The 16,758-nt window shown below is 43.1% G+C and overlaps 1 protein-coding gene and 1 long non-coding RNA gene across 4 annotated transcripts; one reads left to right on the top strand and one right to left on the bottom strand.

The window, feature by feature from the left end:
- Positions 1–15: 15 nt before the first annotated feature.
- Positions 16–1,210, bottom strand: LOC145425586 (uncharacterized). Its single transcript, XR_013906310.1, has 2 exons — positions 624–1,210; positions 16–285 (listed from the first exon to the last, which is right to left on the bottom strand). It is a non-coding gene; the product is annotated as an uncharacterized LOC145425586 (long non-coding RNA).
- On the top strand, positions 1,182–14,395 carry LOC113019455 (alpha-tectorin-like). 3 transcript variants are annotated; one of them, XM_080298756.1, is made up of 20 exons: positions 1,184–1,310; positions 2,652–2,668; positions 2,963–3,038; positions 3,464–3,549; positions 3,914–4,129; positions 4,321–4,392; positions 6,306–6,402; positions 6,815–6,941; positions 10,148–10,397; positions 10,619–10,769; positions 10,897–10,984; positions 11,091–11,153; positions 11,304–11,503; positions 11,624–11,755; positions 11,849–12,036; positions 12,759–12,910; positions 12,996–13,241; positions 13,324–13,483; positions 13,681–13,767; positions 14,095–14,395. In XM_080298756.1, exons 3-19 carry the CDS (start codon positions 2,993–2,995, stop codon positions 13,765–13,767), a joined length of 2,361 nt encoding a protein of 786 aa, XP_080154882.1. In that variant the 5' UTR covers positions 1,184–1,310; positions 2,652–2,668; positions 2,963–2,992; the 3' UTR covers positions 14,095–14,395. The 3 variants fall into 3 exon arrangements, with proteins under 3 accessions (XP_080154883.1, XP_080154882.1, XP_080154881.1); XM_080298755.1 differs by having other exon boundaries at positions 1,187–1,310; positions 2,649–2,668; XM_080298757.1 differs by lacking the exon at positions 2,652–2,668 and having other exon boundaries at positions 1,182–1,310.
- Positions 14,396–16,758: the final 2,363 nt, after the last annotated feature.

The raw sequence follows: 16,758 nt of genomic DNA, 5'->3' as shown, positions 1-16,758 counted from the left end.
GCATGTTTTATTCTCTGGATGGTGAAGGCTTCAAACTTTGCATTTGTGAGGTTGAACTTTTATAAAATTGTGTTTTGTTGCTGTTTAGAGAGCAAATCTGTCAAATGTCAGTGTGATGACTCCAATTTCACAGATGGATGAGGAAGCATGAAGACATTTGTTTTCTCTTTGTTTGTCTGACAATGTACACATTTCACATAGCACGCAGTTTTTTGTCCAATCAGAGGTGTTGAAATGTCAGCTGACTGACCCTCTCCAACATGCTCCGCCCTCTGCTCTGCCTGTCTGTAAAACAATGATTTGCACATATCTCATCAGTCTTGCACAAAATATAAAAATCTATTCATTTGATCAGAGCATTGATCCATGTTTGTGCAGTGTTTTGTTTTTGCATTAACCCCAAATATTTCCCTACAAAATAAGTGACAAAGTGAAACATCACATCAACCATTATGGAGTCGCCCCTGATATAAAACCATGATGTGATCCAAACTGAGGATTATGGTTATTATGAAGGAGAAAACCACAGAGAGATGCTCAAACTGTTTTTATGTCAGGCTGTAAAACATGTTAACTTCTGCTATGAGTTTAATATTGAACATTAAATGCTGGGACACTTTTACCTGAATAACCAGTGACTTCTGAGTGAGATCAGAGCACAGCCTCATAAAGAGGAGCTGTACAAGTTCTTGACGCACCACATGTAGCAGACCTAGTTCCAGGAACCAACGCTGCATCATGTGACTTCCTCTTCAGCACTAAAGAATGCTGCTGCTCAGGTCCTGTGAAGACAAATGAATAAACAAATCAATGCTGTCAAAGTTTCAGAACAAAATTTTAAAAATGGTACGTTTTTGCATTAAATGCATCACTGGGTGAGGCCAAATATCTTTTTACATTACACCACAGTCATGAAGAGTGTGAACAAAATGTAGATGCAGTTGTATCACAGCTGTTAGCAGGACAAAGAGCTTTAAGAAGACATGAAGAGCATTATTGTTGAATGTCTTTAATCCTGCAGTGACAAACTTATTTCAGTGTTTCCTGTTGCTGTTGTCCTGTTTGTGTAAGAAGAGGCTGAATAAGCATCCGTCAGTGGGAGGTTCCCATCAGGTGGCTCCACCATGGACTCCACCTCCATCCCCATTCTTGAGGTTGGAGGTGGAGTCCACGTCCGTCTCTCTTTATTCACATAAAGAGAGACGGACGGAGAGAGCAGCGTCTTCTTCACAGAGACACCACCTGCAGAATCACCAGAGAGCCTCCTGAGCAGCAGCCTTCATCCTCCTCATCCTCCATCAGAGCTGCAGGTAAGACGAGCTGCACACCTGGACTCTTGCTCTGCCTCTTGTAACACACATCAGGACGGCTCAGTGGACACATTTCAGAGCTGAACAACACATCAGTGTTAGGACTGTTAACAGACACAAACACATCACAGACAGATGAAGGTGTGAAAGCCGACTTTTAGTGTTTTATCCAGATGTTAAAAGCTGAGTTCAGTGTTTTGGGGCTGGTGGTCATCATTCCTCCTGTTCTTACTGGACGTCAGGAGATCCTTTCCTGATGTGCTTGGAGCACAAAGCTCCACAGAGAATAGATTTGAATGTTTGTCTAATTTATCATTGTTGGAGACAAACTTCCTCAAACTGAACTAAAGTAAAACAGAAACATTTTATTTGAACATCCCAACCTGTTGCATGGATACGACAGTGCCGTTGGTCTGTTAGTGTTTCCTGTCAGGAACCTCGCTTACTTTCAGCTCAAGCTGAGGTCAATATCCTGGCTTTTTATGCACTCACACTTTTATTTACTTGTTTTATCTGATTTATTATTTATTATTTATTTACTGACTGTTTGTATGCAGTGTATATTTGTACAACTTCTACAGCACTTTGGTCAACAGGTTGTTTTAAACGTGCTGTATAAATAAGCTTTGACTGACACATAAAGTAAAGCCAGCTTTGCATTGTTGGAATAATTTGGTGAATTTCCAACAAGCTGGTGACTCGCCCTCCTGCCCCTCCCTCACTTTTCTTTCTAATAAAGCTTCTCATGTCCATGGTTGATGAGCTTCAGCTGGTTAGCAAACACCAGTTTGTCAGACCTGGACCAATCAACACTGTCAGCTTACAGGTGCTGTCGGAGGAATGCAGTGCTGTGATTGGTTGGTGATGATTGGGTAGTCTGGTCAGAGACGTGAGTGTGACTTCTGCCCAGATAAACTGTGACGCCTGAACACATCTTTACTTTAATAAACATTTATTTTTATTCTGGAGCCCCGAACGCCCCCCGCCTGCTGAAGACACGCCCACTTTTATTTAACCTTATCTAAAGGAAGCTGCTGCTCAGGCCCAGGTGACAGAAACCTGTGAACACGTCAAAGCTGACAAAGAGTCCGAACACAGCGTCACATGACACTGACAGCACTGCTCAGTGGACACAAAAACACTCAGAGAGTTTTTCTGTTGTTACAGAATAAAGTTTTTTGTATTTTGTTAATGTGTGATGTTATATAGAGCTGATAATGTATTATGCCATCTATAAGTTTGTCTTTGCATGATTGCTGTGACAGAGTTTGTGTTTGTGTATAATTTGATACATTAAACACTTCAAACTACAATAACTGATTTTTGTCTTGTTTTCAGCAGAATCACAAACAGCACAGGTTGGTTTTCCACAGAAACAAAGCTCATGTTTATGTTTATGCTCGAGGCAAATACTGAACTCTGTGAGTCATAAAATAAATAATGTTGGGTTTGATGAGTTCATACACTACAAGTGAAGTGAACTTGTTACAAACAGGTTTACAACACATGATCATGTTGTATTCTCTGGATGGTGAAGGCTTCAAACTTTATATTTGTGAAGTTAAACTTTACAGAAAAGTTTAAAGTATAAATAAACTGACTATAAATGTTAGAATTTCATGCAGTTTTCTCAAAATGTGTTTGTGTTTCAGGGATCTGTCAGCTGATTGGCCCTCTCCATCATGCTCCGCCCTCTGCTCTGCCTGTGTGCTCTCATTGCACTGACAGGTAAACGCACACACCTGGCAGCCATTTTGCAAGTGTCCTCAAAATACTCGAGTACAAAAACATGAGAGTGACGATGAAGAAAGCTTTAAGTACAAATAATCTGACATCGTCAGCAAAGTTTTATCTTTTTCTTTTTTATTATTGTTTAACAATAAAGCAAAACAAAAAGCTCTTTTCAATTGAACTTCTCATCTTTGCAGTTTTATTACCTTCAGTATCCAGAAGTTTATCAAGCTGTCGTTTCCTGTTATGTTTGTTTCCAAGAAAGCTAACTGATGATGTCATAGTAAAGCTTTACACTGATTGGTGAACAAACGCTGTTTAATCCATTCATGAAGTCAGTTTTTCAGCCTGCAGCTCTCCCTGTTTGTCCGACCAGCTAACAGACTGTAGCTCACAGCTCTCATGTGTCTCTGTGTCTTCAGGTGCTCAGACATTCACTGAGTCTTCAGTGGTCAACATCAGCTCATGTCCCATCACGTATTATGGACAGCAGTACGAGCAGCTCTATGTGAGTAGGATGAAGCCTGATGTTTTAGCAGATCTTTGTGTTTCCATCACTGTTGCTGTTTAGTCTCCACCTGTGGCAGAGATCATGTTTGCAGACTGAGTGAACATCAGCAGTGAATGAAGGTCACACACTCTCTGTTCACGGGTTCAGGCCCACAGAGGGCAGCTGGCTTTAAGCTCAGAGTCTCATTAATGTCCTCTGCAGTGATGCTGAGTATGTGGACATCACCTGATGCAGCTTCCTGAAGCAGAGTGAGAGCTCTGACTGAAACCTGAGCAGCTCTGACACCAACAGTTCAGCTGTAAATGACTCAAAGCACAAAAGATGTTGATGTTTGACTCGTTGTGTCTCTGATTTTCCACAGGTGAACATAACATCTGGAAATGTTACCGTCTGTTTCAACGGCTTTTTCAGTCCTGAAACTGGAGGCGACTGTGTTGTGGAGCGTTCACTGGGAGCAGAGCAATTTCAATTTTTCATAATGCTACAACCTTCCACTGGTGATGTGGATTATGTTCGTCAAAATTTTCCAACCATTCAGAACAGTTTGGAATGCTATTTTTTGCTAAGTTTTCTTCGTGTGAGTGTTTTTCTTTATCACATTGTTAAATCTGACTGGTGTCACTTTTTAATGTTTTACCTCAAATTAATTGTATAAACACTGAAAACCAAAAATAAAATTTAAGGTTTTATCACATCAAACAGTTTTGTAAAAGCTTTTAGAGGAAACTTCCTGACAGTGTCTGAAACTTTTCTGTTTGCTGGTTACAGTTTGGTTTCTATCCTTTAAACTTTGGGAGCAGCTCACAAGCAGCTCTGGTGTTGGACACCTCTGATCCAGTGGTGAGTCTCTGAGTGTTTGTAAACAACTATCCACCAGAGGTGGGACCAAGTCATTGTTTTGCAAGTCTCAAGTCAGTCTCAAGTCTTTATCCTCAAGTCACAAGTCAAGCCTCAAGTAATGTCAGGCAAGTCAGAGTCGAGTCTCAAGTCACTGGTGTAAAAGTCCGAGTCAAGTCACAAGTCTGAAACTTTGAATTTCAAGTCCTTTCGAGTCTTTAAAAAAAAAAAAAGAAAAAATAATGTTGCAGTTATGCTAAATGTAAATATTAGACCATGTAATTTTTATATCTGTGTTTTTCTCAACACATGACAAAATAGTGAACTTAGAAAATATACACAAATTTTGAAATTGCACCTCTTTAAAATGCAGCTCAATTAAACCTAGCTCCAAGAATAATTTTCACCGACGGTTCTGAGATAAGCTGCATGTTATTCTTGGATGCGGTTGTAGGACCGGCTTTAAAATCACATGACAAAAATATCATACATATTAAAAAAAACTGCATCACCAACGTAGCCTGGACAACATTTGCTAGTTAGATGAAGTCAACTATCTCATCTTAGCATATTTATATGCATATTTATAATTATACGGTTCTTGGAGTGAGTGCATACACTCATGAAGTTTAGTAACTTCCGGTCACTGCAACAAGCCCAGGTACAGTTTACCGACGGATGGGTGCAGGACCTTGAAATGCACCGTGTAGAAAGTAAAGACCATCGTACGTATCATAAGTTTACCAGTCTCACAAATCGTCGTCATAAATACACATTCATTAACCGTCTATTAATAGGACCTTTGAGCTCAACGGTAATTAATTAGCAGTGGAAATAATTTCTGGTAGCATCACAGAAATGTAGCAGTGACAATAATACTGTATGCTGTAATCGTACTGGGCAATTAGTGATACAAAAAACCTGTTTTATCCTGTGAATAAAAGTATATGTTTTTGTCAATGTACCATAATAACAGAAGCGAAACGCAATATTGTGTCAGGACAATTCACTATTTATGCACAATAAACAAAGGAGCATAGCGCGACAATTTCTGTTCAGCGCCAGACTTGCTTGTAACCTATATCACCAATAGGGATGGGTACCGGTGTCCGGTGCCATGATGGCACCGGTTCTGACATAAACGGTAGTAACCAGACCGAAAAGCAGCGCACATTTCGGCGCTTTATTTCGGTGCTTTTTTTTCCTGAGCTGTGATACACTTTAGATTCTAGCCAATCATTTTACGTTTCCGAGGATAGTAGGCGGGCCCAGGTACGTACGTTCTTTTAGAGCAGAGCTACAGATTAAAAAAGTCCAAGGCGAAGCGGTCAAAAGTCTGGCTGTACTTCACAGCAAAATAAGCAAACTCAGCAGCAACAAGTGCTTTAAGCTGATACTGTGATACTGTCAAAGGAGGTAACAACTCAAATCCAATGAAACACCTGGCGACGCATAGCGTTTTTTTTAAAAGCCCAGAAATGCGCCATATGATAGCTTGCTGCGAGATCTCACACCGAGCGCATCTACTGAGGGTGGGTTGCCTGTTATCGGACCCGGAGTTAGCAATATCCCCCAAAAAACGCCGAGAGGAGAGTCCTGGCCCCTAGCCCTGCCAGTGTAGCAGAAATGATGAGGATGATGATGGCAGCAGCAGCCGTTCTTCTCTGCGTGAGTAGCTTAATGTTGTTCGTGTGTAATTTACGTTGAGTAGGCTAACCACGTTATTACATTAATGCACGTAAGGTGAACTAGCAAACATCATCATAGCTACATGCGGCTGTCTTCTTGTTTGATGGCAGATACTCCCTTCACCCTGGCCATGTTTACATACTACATGAAATAGACAAAAATTATTGTTTTCATCTTGACCTGTCTGCTTTGTGGTCATAACATTGATTGTGTTTGTTTCTGTCCAGGTGTATGAGCTTCAGGTTGGTGGAACCACAGTTGATACAGTCAATCTTACTTCCTCATCTCGAGGTTTCTTGGACATCAGTGGATGCAGACACTCAGGTAAGTGAATCTAAAGCTCCAAACTTGACTTTGGGATTCTGTAAAATGTAACTATTTGAATGTTACAGAGATGTTTGTGCTCACAGTTGTTAATACCCTCTGTTGTGTGCACCCCTTACTGTAGTGTTACCGGTCACAAGTGACCATTCGGCTTTAACAGCTCTTAAATTAACATAAGAAACATTTTTCACAACCAAATTCAGCTCAGTGGGTTGTTCAGTAGGTCTTAAAATTGGATCTTTCATTTGGTCATTCAGTGGGCCATTCAGGGGGTCAGCATAGTGTGGAGGATGTCATAAAGCCATTGGAGCAATCAGATGTAAAACACAATATTTATGAGTTTTTTAAAAAACACGACAGAAAGGTGATCTGTTAATGTTTAAACTAAAATAAACTCTTCTTCAATCCTCAGGTCAGATGTATCGACCTGGTACAGTGATCAACTCTCCACAAACCTGTTTCAGCTTCACCTGTAATGAGACTGCACACCTCAACACCTCCAGCTGTGGTGCGCTGGAGCGTTGTCAAGGCAACGGCATGTAAATATATCCTCTTTGTATTTCAAAAAAACGCTGTGATGACAGAGTTTAATAAACAGAATTATATGAACAGCAAGACAACACATAGCAAATCAATCTGCTCCACTTCAGCAGCATCAGGTGCTGAAAACCATGTGAATGTTGATTCGTGGTTTTCTTTAGTGTTTGATCTACTGCAGAATATTTTTAAGGTCATCTGCTGTAAAAAGCCAGGCCAGGAAAATCTCCTTCATGTTTTTCTGAGTTTTATTCTCAGTCACTTTGACACATCTGCTGCGATGCTCACAGAACTATTTGTGACTGTCTGAGTCAAAATTGAATCGAATCAATTTGAATCAGGGATTGATAAAATCAGGATCTTATGAATCGAATAGAATGAGTTGCAGAAGTCACTGATGACTCAGCCCAACATAACCTTTGTTGGCAATAACAGAGGTCAAACGTTTACTATAGGTCTTTACCAGGTTTGCACACACAGTAGCTGGTATTTTGGCCCATTCCTCCATGCAGATCTTCTCGAGAGCAGTGATGTTTTGGGGCTGTCGCCGAGCAACACGGACTTTCAACTCCCGCCACAGATTTTCTATGGGGTTGAGGTCTGGAGACTGGCTAGGCCACTCCAGGACTTTCAAATGCTTCTTACAGAGCCACTCCTTTGTTGCCCGGGCGGTGTGTTTTGGATCATTGTCATGTTGGAAGACCCAGCCTCGTTTCATCTTCAAAGTTCTCACTGATGGAAGGAGGTTTTGGCTCAAAATCTCACGATACATGGCCCCATTCATTCTGTCCTTAACACGGATCAGTCGTCCTGTCCCCTTGGCAGAAAAACAGCCCCATAGCATGATGTTTCCACCCCCATGCTTCACAGTAGGTATGGTGTTCTTGGGATGCAACTCAGTATTCTTCTTCCTCCAAACACGACGAGTTGAGTTTATACCAAAAAGTTCTACTTTGGTTTCATCTGACCACATGACATTCTCCCAATCCTCTGCTGTATCATCCATGTGCTCTCTGGCAAACTTCAGACGGGCCTGGACATGCACTGGCTTCAGCAGCGGAACACGTCTGGCACTGCGGGATTTGATTCCCTGCCGTTGTAGTGTGTTACTGATGGTGACCTTTGTTACTTTGGTCCCAGCTCTCTGCAGGTCATTCACCAGGTCCCCCCGTGTGGTTCTGGGATCTTTGCTCACCGTTCTCATGATCATTTTGACCCCACGGGATGAGATCTTGCATGGAGCCCCAGATCGAGGGAGATTATCAGTGGTCTTGTATGTCTTCCATTTTCTGATGATTGCTCCCACAGTTGATTTTTTCACACCAAGCTGCTTGCCTATTGTAGATTCACTCTTCCCAGTCTAGTGCAGGTCTACAATACTTTTCCTGGTGTCCTTCGAAAGCTCTTTGGTCTTGGCCATGGCGGAGTTTGGAGTCTGACTGTTTGAGGCTGTGGACAGGTGTCTTTTATACAGATGATGAGTTCAAACAGGTGCCATTCATACAGGTAACGAGTGGGGGACAGAAAAGCTTCTTACAGAAGACGTTACAGGTCTGTGAGAGCCAGAGACTTTCCTTATTTGAGGTGACCAAATACTTATTTTCCACCCTAATTTACGAATAAATTCTTTACAAATCCTACCATGTGGATTCATGGATTTTTTTTTCACATTATATATATATATATATATATATATATATATATATATATATATATATATATATATATATATATATATATATATATATATATATATATATATTAGGGGTGCAACGATATTCGTATCGATATTGAACCGTTCGATACAGTGCTTTCGGTTCGGTACGCATATGTATCGAACAATAATAAACGACAATAATTTCTTCCACACTATGAACTTTAGCATATAAAAGTGATGATTACCTCGTTCATTGAATTTTGAGTGTTCTAATCTATCTTGTTACATCTGTGGTGTTCCCGATCAAAAGTCACTGCCATAGGAAATGAATGGGAATTCATTTATTCCCCCCACCCAGTTGACTAAACGACCACTGAAAAACCCACTGAACTGAATGTCACGGTGAAAAATGTTTGATATGCTAATTTAAGAGCTGTTAAAACAGACCGGTCAATTGACCAGGAACACTAAAGGAACAATGCCAGAATCTATCACTAATTAGCACATATTCCAAAGGTAGGGTAGGGTAGGCAGGTAGGTATAGATAGATAAACACAAACAGTATACCAAGAATCTCCAAATGCTAATTCTGTTCATCTGGACATAGCATTTTCAGTGGCAGAAACGTTTCATCACTCCTCCAAGTGACTTCTTCAGTCTCAGCTGACTGCAGGTTTCTTCAATATTATAAACAGTACATTTGCATAAAGACTGAAACCAGCCCAAGTATACCAAGAATATTAAGTAAAGAAATACAAAATAAAAAAGATATACACTATATACAACGAGCTAGAACCAATATGCACAAAAGTAGTAGGGTGCAGCATCTTAAACATGGAACATGAACTCATGTTTATGTGATGCACACCATTCATAATAAACAGGATGGATTATTCGCTTTGGTTCCCAGCAGCTCTCTCCAGCATCATCAGCCCAGTAACTAAGTCAGGCTCTCCAGCTCAGGAGCGAATCCCACAACTGCACAAAGGCTGCTTGGTAATGTAGTCCATGCAAACACTGACTTTTCTACATAAACACTCCAGTCTAAGTATATAGTTTATGTGTGTGTGTATGATTATATAGTATTGTAATGATCCTTAAGGTGATGTTATTGTGATGTGTTCACTATTGGTTTCTTTAAAAGACATACTTTGGTTATGCTGCATAACAAATGTAGAGTGTGTGCTGTGTGGGGGGAGTTAGTTATTGGACCTGGAAATGGAGTTGTTCGTCTCTACCTGGCATTAACTGCCCTGTTACTGTACCGGCTCAATAATCTGGGGAGAGAGCAAAACATCTTTTGCTTAAGAGTCTTACAGGATATTTACTCAGTGCAGATCGATATATCGTGTATATAGGTATACGTGTCATCCCAAAAAATCCACAAGAGTTTCTTCCTGACCATTTTTCATTCCCACTGTTGCCAAAGTGGTTGCACACAGGGGGTCATATGATTGTTGCGTTTTCTCTCTAATATTTACGTTGAGGTGACTGCTGTTGTGATTTGGTGAACATAAAGTTGAATGAAGCGGAATTTTCTGCATTTGTCAGCTGCACATTGGACACCATGTTGGCCTCCACCTGCACTGTGACCGGCCCCACTGTCATTGACGTCCACGGCCAGATTAACTCCATCCAGGATCGGTGTGCGTACTCTCTGTTCTCGACTCCGTCACTCCCAGACTTCCATGTTTTGGGGAACTTCAGGGACAGACGTCGTAAAGATGTGAGCTTTTTGGACAGTGTGACGCTGCGTGTGGACGGGCATGACATTCACCTGGAACAAGGTGGGAGAGTTCAGGTAAGCGACCTACAGCCACAGTTCATGTGTCAGAGTGGAGTCTGATCCAAAGTCCTCCCTCATCCTCTGCTGTGTCTCCTCGCATCGTTCTTCTCAGGGCTGTTAGAAGCAGTTCTTTCAGAGCTGCTGGACTCAGTGGTTGTTGCTGTGAAATCAGCCTGTTTGTGTGTTTGACATGTTTCACTCAGTGTTTCCTCCACTTTGTCTCTGCTGTGATGCAGCTGGACGACTCCACACTGACCCTCAGCAGCTCATCTCAGTTGGTTCATGGTGTGCAGCTCTCTAAGGACCAAACTGGAGTCACTGCCGAACTCTCCAACCTCAACATTTCTGTCTTCTTTGACGGCTACACCGCACAGATCCTCTTAGAAGGTGCAGAAGATAAAGTTTAATTCATGTAACATAAACTGTAAACTGTGCTGTTATTTATTGAGCTGTTGTGTGTGTCCAGTTTAAATATTGATGCTGATCTGACTCATTCTGTCCTGATCCTGTGCAGGACCTGCTGGTTCATCTGTGGAGGGTCTGTGTGGAAACTCCAGCAGCTCTCTGAGTGACCTGAGACTCTCTGAGTACAGCTCCACCAGGTAAGACCTCATCACAAGCTCCGAGTCCCTCTGACTGCTGCTGCTGATGTTGCAGATATTCTGTTTGTATGAATGAGCCTGAACTTTGTTGTTTGTCGCCCCCTAGCTGTGAGATGCAGTACAGTGAGACTGCTGACAGCACGATCGACTGCACCAGTGTGACTGAACGGTGAGCAGATCCACACAGTAGGAAACATCTGTGTTGTACCTTGATCTCTGTGGTACATCACATATAACTGCAGCACAGATAGAAGATAACACATCTGATTACAGATGATCATTTTATTATCTTCAACTTCTTCTTATGTCTGTGGTACAGCTGTAATCTCCTGAAGGAGGCGCCCTTCTCCTCCTGTAACACTGACATTGACCCAGAGCCCTACATAACCGCCTGCACCGACACTTTGTGTAAATATCCTGCAGTGGACGGACTCAACTGTCAGTTCCTGAAGGCCTACGCCAGAGCCTGCAGTCAACACAACCACGCTCTGGATGGCTGGACATCAAAGACCGGCTGCTGTAAGACCTTATTAAGACCTTAATAAGACATTAATAAGCTCTCCTTTGTTAAAGACCTGAACTCTGGAGTTTTAGAGCTCCCATGTTTTCAGGATAATACATCAGTGTGTTCCTCTGTAGCCTCTGAGGCCTTCTGTCAGGACAGGACCTGCAGCGATCACGAGTTCTGTGGTGAGAAGACGGTCGGTGGTGACACTCGCTGCTTCTGTCGGGACATTTTTGCCTCCAAGTACCAAGAAAACAACTCTTTGGGTACGACAGCTGTGACATCACCATGACAACAGGGCTGAATAATGGAGGAAAACTTCTAACTGTGATTTTTCTGACTGATATTGTGATGTTCAGGTGATGCAACGGTCTGCATGCAGGACTCTGCTTCAGTCACTCTGGTCGGTTGTCTCCTGGAGGACAAAGGCATCGACTACTCTGCCTTACACCTCAACGACCCGACCTGCAGGGGTCGGGTGGACGAGCTCACCCACATGGTGACCTTCAGCTTCAACAGCAGCAACAGCTGTGGGACGGTGGTCACGGTGGGTTTCATCTCCTCCTCTTTACCTTCTACAAGCAGCCAAACATCTTCCATCATCTGCTGAGCTTCTCCTGCTCTGCTGCAGTTTGAGATCTTTCTGTGGGATCAGCTTCACCTCTGAGCTCTGAGGCTTCTCATCACGTTGATGATCTGTGAAGTTCATACACAGAAACATCAGAGTAGGAGTTTGATTCAGTACAAGGAGAAACTCTCTAATGTTTGTGCTGTGTCAAAATAAAGTGACTTCATTTGATGTGCTCGACTTGTCTGCGTGACACGAGCGGTCAAAGGCAGAGACAGAAAGGAGACTAAAGCTGTTGTTGTTGCTTTTAAGAACAAAGTGAATGAGTTTGATGTTTTTGACGTGTCTATTTAGCAGATTGTTTCTGATGAAATCTGTGATTATAATCACTGACAAGATGTCATAAACATTGGACTGAAAAAACAAGGACACTTTCTTAACTTAACTTACTTAACTTCATACGTCTGAGTTAGAGGTCCATCATCTTCAAAGTGTTGATGTTCTCAGATTAAAATCACTGTAAAGAGACTGAAAATAAAGTTAACGTGGCTTCATGTGTCTGTGCAAATAAAGCAAACAGAGCATGATTTACATTCACTTTTTCTAATTGAATAAAACTGATTCAGTGCACTTTGGGATTAATAAAGTGAATTATCAGATGTTAAAAGTCAGTAACAACATCTGATTGTGTGACTCTGCAGACCAACAACAGCCAAGTGATCTACAAAAACACCATCATGAACCAGAACAGCTCCTCTGACATCATCACTCGTCACGACCAAGTCTCCATCGACTTCTCCTGCGTCCAAACACAAGCAGACATCAAGACTGCCACCTTCAGGATCAGAGACAGGTGTGTGGTTGAATTACTTTAAGATGTGAAGCTTCTCATGAGGTTTGTGAGTCAGAGAAACCTGAAGTGTGTTTGTGTTCTGCAGCTCTGTGATCCAGCACATCACATCTGGAGTTTGGGATTACACTCTCACCATGTGTGCGACCACTGATGTTGGACACACACAAGCTGTGCAGTCCAGCACTGAAGTGCAGCTGATCCAGAAGATCAGGGTGCAGCTGAAGACTGATGGGCTGGATGGCGACGTGGTCGTCGTGGTGACCGACTCCTGCTGGGCAACTGACCAGCCATCAACTAACAGCACTCCGAGATACGACCTGATCATAAATGGGTGAGACAGACTCAGAGAGTCATGTGGTTTTGATCTCTCTCATGGACTCCTGAACAAAGTGTGTTTTCCTGTCTGTGAGCAGCTGTGCCAACCCTGCTGACCAGACGGTGCAGGTGGAGGACAACGGACTGGGAACCTCCAACTACTTCTCCTTCAGTATGTTCCAGTTTACTGGTAGCTCTGGTGAAGTCTACCTGCACTGCGAACTCCACCTGTGCCCCAAACAGAACAACTGTGTCCCGGTACAGCTTTGTTACCAAACACATCACACACAATCAAATGTATCTCTCTTCTGTTACGATCATTAAACAGATTATTTTCACTTATTCTTGTTTCTATTCTGACACAAAAACTCAAATGTTCTCAGCAGATTCAGTTCTGAATGAAAGGATCAGTGTTGATCTTCTAAAGTCTGGACTTTGTCTCTCGTTGTCTTTAGACTTGTCCTGCAGGTGCTCGCAGACGCAGATCTGCCAGGTCCAAATATGAAGGTGAAGCCTTCGTCAGCATGGCCTGGACTCATTAGGTGAGACACAGTCTGCTTTTTTAATAGTGCTGAGAAGTGTTTGTATACAAAGTTCTGATTGTTAGTGGTGTAGCAAACATGTTTCCCACAGAGAAATGTCTCCATTCAATTTAAGAGAAAGATATTCTCTGAGTTCCTACCAATGAGATTGTTTCCAACTGTCTTCGTGTAATAAATTTAATATACTGCTGAGTGAGTGAAAAGCCCTGGCTTAAGGTAAATGTCCATCTCAATACCAACGATAAACATTTAAGAGAAGGAAGTGACACCACAGAGAGGATGAAGGGTTGTTCAGCAGTCACAGTGGGGTCTGGTTTATCTTCTCAGGTGGTTTCCACGGTGACTCGGACTGACCTACAGGTTATTGACCTCCATGATCATCCTTGACTTCTGATTGGTCCTGATCCAGATCCTGTGTTGGGCCTGCGTCCTTGACCCAGCATTTTGAGTTATTGTGGGGGGTTTTTTTCTCTTATGAGATAATGTTAAGTTCTGGGGTTATTATTAGCTTGTCTTAGTTGAAGTTTAGTCTAGTTTATGTTGTTGTCCATGTCTCGTTGTTTATGAGTCTTTTTCCTTTTTTTCATGTGTTATCTCCTTGTCTATAAAGGTTCCCCTTGTGTCTCTCTCCTCTGTGTCCTTCTCCTCTCTGTCTCTTGTCTCAAGCTTGCGTGTCCCAGTTCATGTCGTGTCTCTCCAGGTTTCTTGTTTTATTTTAAAGGTCTGGTTTCCCTGTTCAGTGTGTTTAGTTTTGCTTCCCCTGTGGCATAATAGGTCGTGTCCAAATTCATGGGCTGCATCCTCCTGAGGCCGCATTTGTAGACCGATTACGTCACAGCGACGCGCCGAAGGCTGTCCAAATTCGTAGACTCCTCCGAATGCAGCCGACAAATGCGTCCTCCTTTTCCCCGAATTTGAAGGATGGGTCGGGTGTGTCCTTCGTGGCCTACCACATCCCAGAATTCATAGCGCGGCCCAGCCAAACTCCAGTTTCCAATAATGGCGGCCGCTACTAAGTTTTAAGATTACGCTTACTAATCTTTCTGGGTCACAAAATAAACTTTTAACATATTTTCAGGCGAGAAAGTAGCTGTGTAAACATCAAATATCTGCTCGGTTTATCAAGATATCGCATATTTGCAAAAGTGCTTCGACGTTTTCGGAGACGTCTGCTACCCACCAGCTCGATAGCTAGCCGGGAGCTCGAGGGTTACTGATGCGGCCGAGAACGGCACAACTCCCGGCACATCATTTTCAGATCACCGCGGACTTTCGCTACTCAGGTTAAACGTGATATATAAGTTACTTAGACAACCTAAAAATATTATTGTTGGGCTTTTTTCAGTGTTTTGTTTGTTTGTGAGTAAATTGGTTTGGCTGAGATTAAAGTTATTAGATTAGATTAGATAAAATAAAACTTTATTAACCACCCGGGTGGGTTCCTCCTTGGTTTTTACACAGCTGACTAAACGTCAAACAGAAAACTGATTAAAGAGAAGTATGAGACGGTCGAGAATTTACGCCAGTGTCCTGTTATATTTTAGATAGCAAGGAGCAGACGGCTGAGTTTATTAAACTCCACCGAGACAGCGGTGACGCTAATCAGAAGGCTAGACCGTCCAATTTCACAGCAGTTTACTTCCGGCCTACCCGACCTTCTGAGGACCCGGCCCACGTAGACCGCGAAGGCCGGGTCCTCAGGAGGATGCAGCCCATGAATTTGGACACAACCATATTCATTTGTGTCAGCTGTTTTTCCCCAGGTGTTTCCACTTCCTTCACTGCTCTCCTATGTATTGAAGTCCTCTGGCTCCGTTTGTTCAGTGTCGGTTCATCTGTTTGTATTTCTTCATGTCATGTCAGGTCTTAGAGTTTTTCATGCTCCTGCTCATGTTCATGTTCTCATGTCATAGTTTTTGTAGTTAGTGTTTGTCACGGCTGGGCTGTGTGGCTGGCAGGAGGAGGACCCAAACGCAAAACTCACAGACACGGGGATGAACTCAAAATCACAGCTTTAATGCTGGAATGGCAGAACATAGGAAATACAAAACTAAACTGGGAAAAGTAAACTAACATACGCAGAGAGCCACAGGGAGATCCACACAACATGAGGGACGACGTCACGCTGAACAGAGGGAGACGCAGACAGAAATACACAGAGGGTTAACGAGGAAAGTGGGAACACACGGGGAACACAGGTGACACTGATAATCATAACGAGACAGGGCGGGGTGAACTGAACATGACATGTACGGGCGTGAGAGTCACAAAGTAAACAGGAAGTGCACAGAGGTTCAGACAGGAGGAGAGAGAGAGCACGGGGAAAACACAGACATAACGGGCTGGGAAAACATGAAACAACCACAAAGGGAGACGAGGGCTCATAAATACATAGAGGGCACACAGGGGGAAGAGAGAGCACGGGGAGAACTTAGACATAATGGGCAGGGGAAACATGGAATAAAACATAAGGAGAGACGAGGGCTCACAGATACACAGAGGGGCACACAGGGGGTAAAAGCCATGAAGGGAAAACACTTAGGGAACAACACAACAGGGCAACTCAGAAAACATGGCCTAAGCAAGGAACAAAATACAAACATACAAGAAAACTAAGAACACTGTGCCAACATGGCCCAGGACCATGACAGTACCCCCCCCTCAAGGGCTGGCTCCAGACAGCCCAAACACAGAAAAACAAAACCAAACAGAAAACAACCCAGGGCGGGCGGCGGGGGCCCAGGACGGAGGGCTCGGAACAGAAAACAAAAGAAGAGCACAGCAAACACCGGAGCCCAAGAAAACAACCCAAACACAGAGCAGTTCAGGGGGCCGACCATGCGGAAGGCAACGGCGGAGACGTGGAAACAGTTCAGGAGGCCGGCCGTGCGCAAGGCAACGGCGGCGACGTGGAAACAGTTCAGGAGGCCGGCCGTGCGCAAGGCAACGGCGGCGGTGAAGGAGACGACGGAGTAGTTCAGGAGGCCGACC

Source organism: Astatotilapia calliptera, chromosome 3, assembly GCF_964374335.1.
Source record: "Astatotilapia calliptera chromosome 3, fAstCal68.1, whole genome shotgun sequence".
NCBI lineage: Eukaryota > Metazoa > Chordata > Actinopteri > Cichliformes > Cichlidae > Astatotilapia > Astatotilapia calliptera.
This window is presented reverse-complemented; position numbering and strand designations above follow the sequence as displayed.